General features: G+C 35.9%; 1 protein-coding gene across 3 annotated transcripts in view; it reads right to left on the bottom strand.

The window, feature by feature from the left end:
• CTNNA2 (catenin alpha 2) overlaps positions 1 to 13,952 on the bottom strand; it is a 1,129,701-nt gene that overhangs the window by 62,451 nt on the left and 1,053,298 nt on the right. For all 3 annotated transcript variants that reach the window (XM_029937693.1, XM_029937690.1, XM_029937691.1), the window contains exon 15: positions 7,057 to 7,238. In XM_029937693.1, coding sequence (XP_029793553.1) covers positions 7,057 to 7,238 — 182 coding nt within the window. The remainder of the gene's footprint in view (positions 1 to 7,056; positions 7,239 to 13,952) is intronic.

Raw genomic sequence — 13,952 nt, 5'->3', positions numbered from 1 at the left:
AAGAAATTGACAGTAATCCAATACTAATAGAAGACTTTAACATCCTACTTACACCAATGGATAGATGATCCAGGCAGAAAATCAATAAGGAAATAGTGTCTTAGAAGAACAAATTATATCAAATGGACTTAAGAGATATGTACAAAACATTTAATCTAAAACAGCATAACACCCATTCTTTTTTAATGCACATGGAATATTCTCTAAGGTTACTTCTTAGGTCACAAAACAAATCTCTGTATATTTAATAAAGCTGAAATCATATCATGTATCTTTTCCAACCACAACGGTATGACACTAGAAAAAAATTTTAACAACCACCACAAACAAAAACTACTCAATCTGGAAGGAACAGAAAATATTAAAGATAATGAAATTGGATCAGTAATCAAAAAATTCCCAGCAAACAAAAGTCCAGGGCCAGATAGATTCATAGGTGAAATTTACTAAACATTTAAAGAAGAATTAATACCTATTCTCCATAAATTATCCCAAGAATAGAAGGAAAACTTCCTAATATATTCTACAAGGCCAACATTATTCTGATACCAAAACCTGATAAAATACTACACAAAAGGAAAGCTACCGGCCAATATCCCTAATGAAGGCAAAAATACTCAACAAATATTAGCAAACTGCATCAAACAATATATTAAAATGATCATTCACCAAAATCAAATGGGATTGACTGCAGGGATGCAAAGATGGTTCAATATCTGCAAATTCCTCAATGTGATACATCACATTAACAAAATGAAAGATAAAAATCACATGATCATCCTAATACATACAGAAATCTATTTGAAAAAAATTATCATCTCTTCATAATATTAAAAAAAGTACTCAATAACATGAATTTTGAAGGAACATATCTCAATATAATTAAGGCCATAAATGACAAACTCACAGCTAACATCATACTAAATGGTGAAAAACTGAGAACTTTTCTTCTGAGATCAGAAACATGATCCAACTTTAGATCAGGTCATGATCTCACAGTTTATGAGTTTGAGCCCCATCTCAGGCTCTGTGCTGAGAGCTCAGAGCCTGGGGCCTGCTTCGAATTCTCCCTTTCATTCTCTGTCTCTCTCCTGCTTGTGTTCTGTCCTTCTCTCTCTCAAAAAATAAACATTAAAAAAATTAAAAGAGGGCCACCTGGGTGGCTCAGTCAGTTAAGCAACCAACTTCAGCTCAGGTCATGATCTTGCAGTTTGTGGGTTCGGGTCCGGCGTCAGTCTCTGTGCCGAGACAACTTGCTCAGAGCCTAAAGCTTACTTCAAATTCTATGTCTTCTTCTTTCTTGCCCTTCCACTGTTCATGCTGTCTCTGTCTCTCAATAATAAATAAATTTTTAAAAAATTTAAAAATATGACAAAGATGTCCACTCTCTTTTATTCCACATAGTATTGGAAGTCATAGCCACATCGATCAGACAGGAAATAAAAGGCATCCAAATTGGTAAGGAAGAAGCAAAACTCTCATTATTTGTAGATGATGGAATACTGTACTTGAAAACAGACTCCACCAAAAAAACTACTAGATATATAAACAAATTCAGTGAAGTTGCAAAATACAAAATCAATATTCAAAAATCTATTGCATTTCTATACACTAATAATGAAGTAGAAGGAGAAAATTAAGAAAACAATTCCATTTTTAATTGTGCTGAAAAGAATAGACTACCTAGAAATAAACTCAGGTAAGGGGTAAAAGACTGGTACTGTGAAAACTATAAAATAATGAAGAAAAAAATGAAGATGACACATATGAATGGAAAGAAACCATTCTCATGGTTTTGAGAATTGATGTTTAAATGTCCATACTACCCAAAGCAATCTGCTGACTCAAAGCAATGTCTTTCAAAACATCAATATTATTGAACTGAACTGAAAACTGAACTGAAAAAAATAATTCTAAAATTTGTATAGAGCCACAAAAGATCCCAGATAACCAAAGCAATCTTAAGAAAAAACAAGCTGGACGTGTCACAATCATTGATTTCTAGCTATATTACAAAGGTATAGTAATCAAAACATATGGTATTGGCACAGAAATGGAGTCACACATCAACTGAACAGAGTGTCCAGAATTAGGCCCATAGTTATATAGTCAATTAATATGACAAAGCCAGGAACAATATATTGGGGGAATATACTGGAGAAAAGATGGTCTGCAATAAATAGTTCTGGGAAAACTAAATAGCTATGTGCAAAAACAATGAAAAAGATTCTTATACAATACACAAAAACAAACTCAAAGCAGATTCAAGACTTAAATGTGAGACATGAAACCACCAAACTCCTAGAAGAAAACATAGGCAGTAATTTCTCCAACACTAGCCTTGGCAAGTTATGTCTCCTCAGGCAAGGGGAATAAAAGCAAACAAACTACTGAGACTACACCCTCTAAAAAAAATCATTTGGGGCACTTGGGTGGCTTAGCTGACACCTGATTGGCTCAGGACATGATCTCATGGTTCTTGAGATCAGAGTCCTGCTCTAGGCTCTGTGCTGATAGTGAGGAGTCTACTTGAGATTTTCTCTCTTTCTGCCTGCCTCTCTCTCTCAACAAGTGGATAAACTTAAAGAATCCTTTGCACAGTGAAGGAAACTATCAAACAAACTAAAACAACCTACTGAATAGAAGATATTTGCAAATACATCCAATAAGGGGTTAATATCCAACTCTATAAAAAACTCATATAACTTAAACACTAAAAAAACAAACAGTCCAAATAAAAAATGGGAGAGGACCTGAGTATACTTCTTTAAAAAATGTTAATTTATTTTGATAGAGACAGAGTGCCAGCGGGTGAGAGGAAGAGAGTGGGAGACACAGAATATAAAGCAGACTTCAAGCTTTGAGCTGTTAGTATCAAGTCCGATGTGGGGCTTGAACTCATGAGCTGAGAGATCTTGATCTGAGCTGAAGCTGACACTTAACTGACTGAGCCACTCAGGAACCCCAATTTTTTAAAGATGTACAGATGGCCAACAGAGACATGAAAAGATGCTCCGTATCACTAATCATCAGAGTAATGGGAACCCAAACCACAATGAGATATAACCTAACACCTATCAGAATGGCTTGAATCAGAAAGACTAGAAATAAAAATTGTTGGCTTGGATGTGGAAAAGAGGAACCTTTATACACTGTTGGGGCAGCCACTAAAGAAAACAGTATGGAGATTTCTTAAAAAATTACAAATAGACATACCATATGGTCCTGTAATTTTCCTATGGGGTATTTACCAAAAAGAAAATGAAAATATTAATTAAGAATGGTATATGCACTCCTATGTTTACAGCAACAGTATTTTTTTAAAGGTTTCTTTTTTTAAAAAATTTTAATTTTTTTAATTTATTTTTGAGAGACAGAGAGAGACAGCGCAAGCAGCAGAGGGTCAGAGAAAGAGGGAGATACAGAATCTGAAACAGGCTCCAGGTTCTGAGCCCGATGCGGGGCTGGAACCCACGAACCACGAGATTATCACCTGAGCTGAAGTCGGTCGCTTAAACGACTGAGCCACCCAGGTATTTTCAATAGCCAAGATATGGAAGCAACCCAAGCATCCATCAATAGATGAATGGATAAAGGATATGTGATACACACACACCATACGTGCTCATTACTCAGCCATAAAAAAGATGCAGTCTTTCCATTTGCAACAATATGGTCTAGGATGGACCTAGAGCATATTATGCTAAGTGAAAGAAGAGAAAGGCAAACACTGTGTGATTTCACTTATAGATGGAATCTAACACACACACATTTAACAAAATTATCAGAGACAGATCCACAAATATAGAGAATAAAGTGATGGTTGCTAGAAGGGAGGGGAGGTAGAAGTAGTGGTAAAATGGGTGAAGGGAGTGGGAAACACAGGTTTCCAGTTATGGAGTAAATAAATCATGGGAATGGAAGTCCCAGCATAGGGAATATAGTCAATTGTACTGTCATAGTGTTGTATGACAATAGATGATAGCTACATTTGAGGTGAGCATAGCATCAATACAGAATTGTCAAATCATCATGGTGTACTCTTGAGGTTAATGCAGTATCATGTGTCAACTATATTAATAATATATATTTTTATATAATAAAAAGGTTTTAAAAAGGTAGGCACTGTATAGCAAACTCAGTACTTGTATTTTTTTTTTCTATGAAACAAGAGTGTTGGTGTAAATGGAGGTAGACGGTTGCCTTTTAATGGCCAGATGTACATGGAATGAAAAGAGTCAAGGGCTGGAACCAAGAAGACTAGTTAAGTGATACCTAGACTGAGGTACTGAGTGTCTGCACTAAGGCAGAAATGAAGTTTGGGGGAAATGGAGTGATTACATGTTTTCTGAGCCCAGTGTTCCTGTATTTTACAGTGGACTGTCCCCTGAAAGTTCCTTTTCTTAGCCTAACTCCTTTCCCTTACAGATCAGAAGTTACAGTTGGTCTCAAAAGACAGCTTTGTTCCTTGCTGTACAATTAAACTTGGGTTTCTTTTCTGAGCGGCTGCCATCTGCACACCTTATGTTATTGAGACACAAGACTGGTACGTGCTATTTCTTACTGAGAATGACATCAGAAATATGGATACACCCTCCGCAGGACAGTGCTTCTGCCACTGCCCATGAAATAGAAGTCAAGAACTGAACAGAGAAAAGACACAAGGCATAATTAGTTTTATCCTCCATGAAGAAGTTATTTCACAAATAATGAGGCTGAACCTCTCCAATTTTAATAATAATGAACTGTTTATCATTGAGGTGACTGAATCAAATTAATGTTAGCTACTGATAAAAAATAAAACAACATGATAATAAATGCAAGGGTATTTTTTTTGGCCCCAAGGTGCCCTTTGAACTTATGATTTGAGAAGAGTCAAGTTTCAATTCCCAACCAGCTATTTTCTTTCCTTTAGAGAATATAGTACATAGGGCTCTTTAGAGGTAATCAGCTGAAATTATTCCTCTCTGAAGTGAAAAATGTTAGGGCAACAATAATGATAATGTATATGGTTAAGTATAGAGAACTGGGGTGAGAGTCCACCAAAAAATTGCTCAAGTCAGCTTCGTCTTTACCGGAGAGGCTCTGTGGATGGAGACAGGGACAAATACTTAGATTCTTGTGTTCCATTTGCAATTCACGCCCTCTTCTGTTTCTCTGGTCATTAATTATCAGGCTCCTCCCTTTGCCCTCACAAAGAGGCATTAAACTAGTCATCAGGCGATAGGAAAAATGATAATCAGTGGCATCCTAGACATTTCATTACTCAAATAATCATAAGATGATTATATGAAATCCCTGGGAAATTGAAGCGACCTTCTTTCTGCTTTTAAAACTACACTTTGACTAATAGAAAGTCTACTTTATTTAACATCATCTAATAAGAACCCCTCAAACAGATCTCTCTTCCTTGACCAGTTATATATAATCCAGAGCATTATAAAATGTTCTTCTGATCTAAACTAGCAATTTGACTAGATTCATTATTCACATTGAACTAATGAGATTATTTTTACAAGTGATATTATTAACGAATTGCATAATATCCATCAGATAAAATACTAATACAACTTTGAAAGCAATCAAATTAAGTCATCACAGGCGTAGAAAAGCAATGACTGAGGCTGCCAGAATAGTCTGATTTGTAGTAAATTCACACTTAAGTATGAAGGATGGCTTAAGTAGTGGCTCAGACTTTCTTCCTACTATTATTTTTTTTGTGTGAAATAAATCTGTGAAGCCAACAAAGACTAACCAAATGTACAAATTTAAGGTTCTAATGAATACAATGACATTTAAAAGTCTCAAAGGTCACCCTCATAACACTAAAGTAATTCCACTGAAGTCAAAAACAATTTAAAAATATTTAGAGAAAGGGCCAGGCAATGTCATTAGTATATACCGGCCAGAGGCAAAGGGTAAGGGGTCTGAGGCAGAGATATTCCATATTTTATTATATAAAACCAAGTGTGGCCTTCTCCTATAAGAAGCTATGTTTTATTTATTAAATAATTAAGTGATTATTTATTATTTCAATAATCATTAAAAATATTGTCACCCATTGGTGATGTGTTGGCATTACCATATGTCTTACAGAGTTTTATCAACAAATACCATGTTTAATCGTTAAAATATCTCTGCTCATGTGTATGTGTCCCCGTGGGAAAAATTAAAATGAAGCGATAGCTTAAATTTGTACAGCAGAATTTACAACTGCTTTACCTCTTTCGATTTTAAAACTCTCCCTATGAAGTTTAGAAGAAAATCATTATTTCCCCATTTTGCAAATAAACCAAGACAGGAAGAGACTGGTCCAAAAGCACCTGTATTTGGCTTCAAAATCCAGTGATTTTTTTTCTTTGCAATTTGCTCTCCTTTGATTTGCCCTTTGTGTAGTAGGAAGGGCAGAAATGTCACCTCCTTTAAAAGAGGAGATTAAAATTGCACTGGCAGAAACAGCAATGACCCAAGTGAAGAAAAGCCTCCTGACAAAATTCTGACTGGTCTTTTGATTTATTAAAAGCAATGCTTAGAGCAAAAGAAAATAAAACTTATACAATTTTTAATTTCCCTGTCAACATTATGGACTCAGACTGTTGAAATGGATTCTTTATATGTAAGGGTAAAATATGAGCTGAGATTAATGCTTGATCATGACTTAGCATCCAACCTATTACATGTATATATGCACACACATCTGTATAGACATACTTTTTTTCAAAAGGAATATAATCATTCATCTTGTCTTCCACACAGTATTTAAATACACTGCAAAACAGCACAGAACAAAAATGAGTCACTCCCAGGGGCTATAGTTTATGACTGACTTAGGATAGATAATTAAAACAATAATAATCATAAAAATGAATCTGTCCTTCTTGACTATCTGCTAAGAATTAGGTCCAGATCATTTTGACTTACACATGTAAATTTTATAATACCACTACCTTGCTCTGATGTAGTATTTTAATTTTTCAGCAGGTTCTCACATGCTAACGTACACTGTTACCCTTCTGGGTGTAATGAGAAAATGATCTTCCTGGGTCTGGGCCTCACCTTGTGAAGTCTGTCATCTCCATCATGATCATACACATCTGCTTGGCCAGCACAATTATGTCATTGCCGCTGTCGTCCCATTTGGCCACTTCAGCATCCAGCTTGCTTTTCTCTTGGTGGAATATCTCCACCTGCTCAGCTATTTTTGCCTTCTCCTCCTGTGGTAGTTGTGCCATGATGGCCTGTGTGGGTTACAGAAAACGTGTGACTAATGGTGACAAAGCAAATACAGACAGTAGGTTGACTCTGCCTCGAGTTAATGGCAAAGCCTGATCCTGACAAGGTTTATAGGCTGCCCCACCATTCCAGAAAGTACATTTTCTCCATCCCCAGGAAAGCAAAAGCATAGATTGGTAACGTCCCCAAAATCCCCATCTCTATTCCTATACACACACAAAAATAGAGAGATCCAAAAGGTATGTGCACATTGACAGTAACAGAACTTCTGTGTTGCTTTGATGACATATGTTTGTTCAAAAGAATCTATTCTTGACATTTTTTATATTTGGTCTCAAGAAACTTTTTACCAGATGAAAGAATGCACCTCTTTCAACACTGAAATCTGTTCAGAGAAGGGGGGAAAAAAAGGAAAAAAGTCTTTCTGTCAGTGGAAAGGAGAGGAATTTTAAACAATATCTGAGCATCCAAGTGGAGTGGAAAGACTTTCCGTGAGTGTTAACGAAGGAATACATTATTCGATACCAAACAATCCCCTAATCCAAGTCATTTTAGGGATGGTATACCTATTCCCAGCCCTCTTCCATTTCCCCTATGGAAATCCTGAGATAACCGTGGCTCCCTGCAGAGCTTATTAGTACATAGAAGAAGTTATGATGGGACAAAATATAGGTTTAGGAAGATCAATTTTCAAAAGTTGCTAGGTAAGGGAATATAGAAAAGTAAGAACTACAGCTGATCTTCATTATTCATGGAATCATTCTTTACAAATTTCTCTACGTTCTAAAATTTATTGGCAACCCAAAAGCAATACTTATGGTGCTTTTTGGTCATTCACCGACATGCAGGACGGTTGCAAAAAATTGGGTTCACCTGACAGGCCTATTCACAGATATGGTTGAACAAGCAATTCTCGGTCTTCGTTTCAGCACTGAACAAGGGGTCCCTTCTGTGGTCTATTTGGTGCCACATTTCCCACATATTTGTACTTTTTATTGGTAAGTTTGCTGTTTAACATAGCCCCCAACCATAGTGTTCAAGTGCTGTCTAGTGTCCCTAAGCACAGAAAGGCTGTGATGTGCCTTATGGAGAAACATGCATGTATTAGACAAGCTTCATTCAGGCATGAGCTAAAACATGCATGTATTAGACAAGCTTCATTCAGCTATAGCATTTTTGGCCAGGAGTTCCATGATAATGAATCAAAACTATAAAGCATCTGAAAGGAAACATTCATGAAACAAGATTCCTTATTGATTGGTTGAAATAAAATGTTGAGACTACGAGCTCTCAGGAGCCTAATACTATTTCCTCTAGAAGCCATGACCTCATAGTTTCTAATTAAGTGTTCATGGTAACTTTATAGAATATAAGTACCAACTATATTTGGTAAACACCATGTAGGTAGCGAGCCCTGCATGCAATGTCTGGAATCACCTCACTGCATCCTCATAGAACCATGTGCAATCAGTTTCATAGAGGAGCATGTAGATAAGTATGACAGTACCAGTAACCCTCTGGTTCTGGGATACGTGTTCATCAGTGAGAGCATGATTTGGGGAACTTAAAACTTTTGCAAAGGACAAGTAAAGTAACACATACAGGAAAACTCTGCTTTCTAAATTGTAAAGTTCCTCCCAATGTAAGTGAATTCTTTGAAGAAAGGTTGTTGATTTCTAGTAAAAGTATCAATGGACATAAGCTCAGAAAAACTGGGTTAATTGGGCTCTCTCAGTGACTTAGGCTAATATCTAATTGCTACTGGATCATATCCTTAACGTCTTCAGATCTAAGGATAGTAAAAATTACTGTCGAGTGCTATGGTGGACAGCAAATGAAAAATAAAGGTGTTGTGTTTTGTCCAAAAAAAAAAAAAAACCCAAATGAAAGCATCTATGGGATTATTGTTAATATATTACCATCATGCCTATATTAGTTTTCCTTTCCAGCTACCCATTAAGCTCATTACTTAGCTGCCATGAAAGAGAAGAGACGGGCCCAGAGTCTCTGTGACTATACATAAATAGAAGACTGACATGATTCTTTGAGTATAGAAATGTATACCAAATACTGTGCTAAGAGTCTTTTGTATGTAAAAACAAACCTTAATCTACTTAATCCTTCTACCAGATTAATACTATTATTACTCCTATTTTATTAATGATGATACTAAGACCCAGAGAAATTAAATTCTCTATATTACACAACTAATAAACTGTACATATAGGATTCAAACCCAGGTCAACTAACAGCATGCTTCACTACTGCACACAAGCGGACCACTCTGCACAACCATACAGGTTAGACACTATACAATGAGCCCATTCCAGTGGGGCAAGTAGCTGAAATCATAAGGGTGAACAACCTAGAGATGAGGCCTTATCTGCCACAGTATAGTATGTCTTTGTCTCATTTACATGAAGGTGTCCTCAGATTAGTAGCTGCACAGATACATCTTATTAATACACAGCCATGTTTACTAACTTCCATGCATGCGTGTGCGTGACTTTATATAACTAGCATGTGAGTGTCTGTGTATATGTATGTGAGTGTGCATGTGCATATACACAAATTAATATCCATATTTAAAAAGCCAGACTGCTACAAATCCTATCTGGTTAAAATACTTAAAACACTATATTTTTGAAAAACATTTTAAACTACTTTAAAAACTATCAGAAAAGGTGGTTAATGTACCAAAGAGTTGATTATAAATTCAAATATGAAATACTATACTAATAACAAGACAGCTATTCCAATGCATTTCAGATAGGTTTGGGCTTGCAGAAGTTAAATATGCACATTTTTCCTGAAGCACCCCTCTCTGATGATCTGATCTGTCCTAGATTTGTTGTCATCATACAAAACTGATATTTATGTTTTACTTAGACCTCAGAAGTCCTAACAAGCATCTTGTAAACCATCCATTGGATGCTTTTCTGAAGAAGAATCTGTAAAACTACCCACCAGACCTCCATACTCTATATTCAATTCCCAGATGGAAAGCAATGAAACTTTCATTGTTTCAAAAGGTTAATGCTTGCATTGATGGATGTACACTTTTCTTTCAACTCTATCACATGAGCTTCAATTGTATAATTTAGAATTTGAATATTCACTGTCTTGGTCTACTCCTTCATTCTTATTGATGCCCTACTTCTGAATTCTCTCAGAGCTTCCTTAGGGTAGAGGCCTCGGTATCCTGCAAATAGTAGACATTCAATAAATATCTTCTGATTGACTGTATAACCATTTTTCCACCCACTGCATCAACATAGTTCAAGAGAAGTTACTAGAACTGACAAACATTTTCTAAGGGCACAATTCTGAAGGGAAAAAAAGGCCCCTTCAAAGCAGATTTGCAAAAGAAGATGTTATTTTGACTCTAGGGGTGCTCAACTCGCATAATGCACTCAATGTTGTGTGACTTGGGTGCAAGTGTCATTTCATTTCCTTCTGCTTATGTAGCTATCGATGAGCCAAAGTCTTCCTAAATAGTCTTATAATGCTCCTGGCTTTTAAAAATTCATAATTGACCTTTTCTGAAACTTCAATTTTAAAAAAAGGTTATCTATAAACAGTAGATCACAAACTGCAAAATTTGCAAGTTAATCAAATTAAAATTCAACACATGAGTTTTAATTAGGCCTTATCAATGTAACTCAGCAGTTTGAAATGTTAACACATTGAAGTCATTCTAGCTAGGAGAAAAAAGAGGATGACTACATTCAAATCAGGTTGAATACAAAATATATAGCATGCAATTGTTCATTCCCTCAAACTAAGGCAACATGAGAAAAATGATTTTCATGGCCACGAGGAAAGGAACAAATCAGCTTTTCTGTTTCCGTAATGTGATCACCTGGGGTGGTCTTAGAGTTTCTGCTGGTTCTATGCATAGTATTCAAGCACAACTCTACAGATTGACTGATCTGGGGTCCCAAATTGTGGCACCAGGGATTCGAATCTGCAAAATTTCCTACTTTCTGATCCCAGGCTCCCAAGTTTTCTTCTGAAGAACTGAACATTTTTTTGTTATTGAAGTTATAAACTCTACTTATTAAACCGAAGTGCAAATCACTGATATAAGCCAACAATCACTCTGGCCAGATTTTTTTCTCCTATCTAAATCTCAGGAGCTTTTGATATGATTATTTTTCTAATATCAAAGAGAAAAATTACTTTTGAAGTCTATGGGCCTCCAAACTGACAAGTGTTAGTGCCTTAAACCAGAGCAAGAGTCTAACATTTAGGCTTCAAGTACATCTTTATAAATAAATGATTAAAAGGGCTAAAACTCAATGTGTCCGTTTATGCTCACTTGGTTTTAAAGCAGAATAATAAATATATAGTAAAGAGTGGGTCCTTTGACTTTTGCCAGTCTCAGGCCCTGAAGTAAACAGGAAAATTGAGGTCATTATTCCATTAACTCAAGTAAAAACTTTCATGATTTCCTAAATTTTCCAAGCTCTTTTAGGTTAAATTGTTTTACCCGCCTTCTAATGAAGAACTTCCTTATGCTACAAGCATCATCATCATCATCATCACCTTTATCAGCTTCACATTATGTAACACATCTTATGATATAAATTTTATAATGCAGTTTTCCTACTGATGTCATGAGGTAGAGAGTGGGGGCGGGGAGAGAGAAGGAGAGAGAGAGAGAGAGAGAGAGAGAGAGAGAGAGGGAGAGAGAGATAAGGCCTGGAGAGGTTAAGAAAGTTGCCCAAAGACTCATAGCTTGGGCAAGACCGTATTTAACATTAGGTCTGTATGACTCCAAATTATATATTCCATCACCAAATTTAAGTGCCCAAAAGTTGTTGATGACCAATTTTAACTACATCAACCTGTGAAGAGGCAGTTTTGAAGATGCCATGCCTAGGATCATAGGGTCTGATTACTTCTACATTTTAGCAGGGTATAATAATTCTCATCTCTCCTCTCACAAAACACTGTACAGAAGCAATAGATAGGTACACATAAAGGAAATAAACAATCTAATTTCAGAATTTGGGAGCAATGTTGGAGTAGGAGTAAAAGCTTTTCTCCTACTTTAACCTCCTTATAGATTAATTTACCCTTTCAGAGAGGAAGAATTTATGGGAATGAAAACAAAAAATAAGGCCATTAACAGGAAAGGACTGGCTGATGCAAAGGGCAGCTACCTCTATTAAAGACAACTTTTGTCTCCTTCAAAATTTTGACCAAGTTAACATACTTCTCTGGTCAAAAGTTCAACCATCTGTCATCTTCGCAATTCAATGCACCCTCTTATTTCCAACTTACAGCCATAATTCTAGGTCTCTGATTTGTCATCATATAATTACAGGCTAAAATAGGCTTACTAAATAACGAATGCTGTCTGCTGCAAGTTAATCACACAGACCATATGATGGATCTCAAAGACAAATCACCAAGTACTGGATTATAGAGGTACTTTGTTCTTACTATCCTGGACCATGTTCATAATTCATGCTGAAAAACCTTTAAAAAAAACCACAAAACTATTGTCTTTTCACCTATTGGGTTAAAAAAAATAATAGATGATACAGACAGGTGCCATCTGACTTCTGTTTTCATCCATCTGAATTGACTTGATATTTAATATAAGATGCATGAAATGAAAGTACAATGGGACTTCATTCTTGTAAGAAGTGGGACTAATCATGCCATTTTAGCCAAATGGTGACTATAAAGTATGATAAGGGTTAGACAACATGCCTTGGTCTTTGAGACAAGCTACCGGGCTGTATCAATAATGAGCTACATTCAGTCAATCAAACTGACTTTGAATTGATTAATTTTTGGATGAATTACTCAAATTTGCCCTTTGTCATGGACACAAAAATGCTTGTTTTATTTAATTCTGAAGAGGAATTGACCTGATGGATGAATTGATTTAGTTTTATTCTAAAACAGGCTCAAAAGCCTTTCAGCTTAATGAACTTCTCAATTTTCAACATTGGTGGGGGTGTGGACTGGGAGAGGGATTACAATTCACGAAAGATATGCCAAGTAGGGGGCTTCAAACTCTTTTGATATTTTCTACTGTCACTGATCTGTGATACCTAATTATTTCCAAAGGATTACAATTTTCAATCATCCTTTATTGAGTACTTAATGTATGTCAGATATTGTGTTCATTGTGTTATTTTACAAATATTAAGTAATTAAACCTCAAAAGAATTTTATCAAGTAAGTCTATTATTCATATTTTACAGATAATAGGTCTGAAGCTCATAGAAATTAAGCAACATGTAATGGAGCATGGTCCTCACTCTACTCTTTACAATTCAAAACCAAGTCTGTCTGAACCAAAGCCAGTGCATCTTTAATATTCTGGCTTTACCCTCACATTTCCCCTATCAATGTCCATCTATATATCTTATGAATCATTTCACTGTTGGATGAGACCAGCAGGACACAAAGCATGAAAGAGAAATTTGGTATGAAGGTTTTCTTAAATCAACATAAGGCTTAGTCTCCTTTGAGTCCTGTTTATTTTAACCTCTGTATACTCTCCTTTTACAATTCCTAAACCAGTGTGAGCTTTCTTGGGTTTCCTAATCGCAGTCCTAAATTACTCAAACTCATGCTTCCTATACAAACTCATGCTTCCTATGCATTATTTTTCCTGAAGTAAAACTTAACAGAGAATTAAAATATTCTAATTAGAATATAAGAAGAACTCAATCGATAATGGGATTGTTTTACCT

The sequence above is a fragment of the Suricata suricatta genome, chromosome 4 (genome assembly GCF_006229205.1).
Source record: "Suricata suricatta isolate VVHF042 chromosome 4, meerkat_22Aug2017_6uvM2_HiC, whole genome shotgun sequence".
NCBI lineage: Eukaryota > Metazoa > Chordata > Mammalia > Carnivora > Herpestidae > Suricata > Suricata suricatta.
The sequence above is the reverse complement of the archived record's forward strand: the minus strand, read 5'-3'. Positions and strand labels throughout refer to the sequence as shown.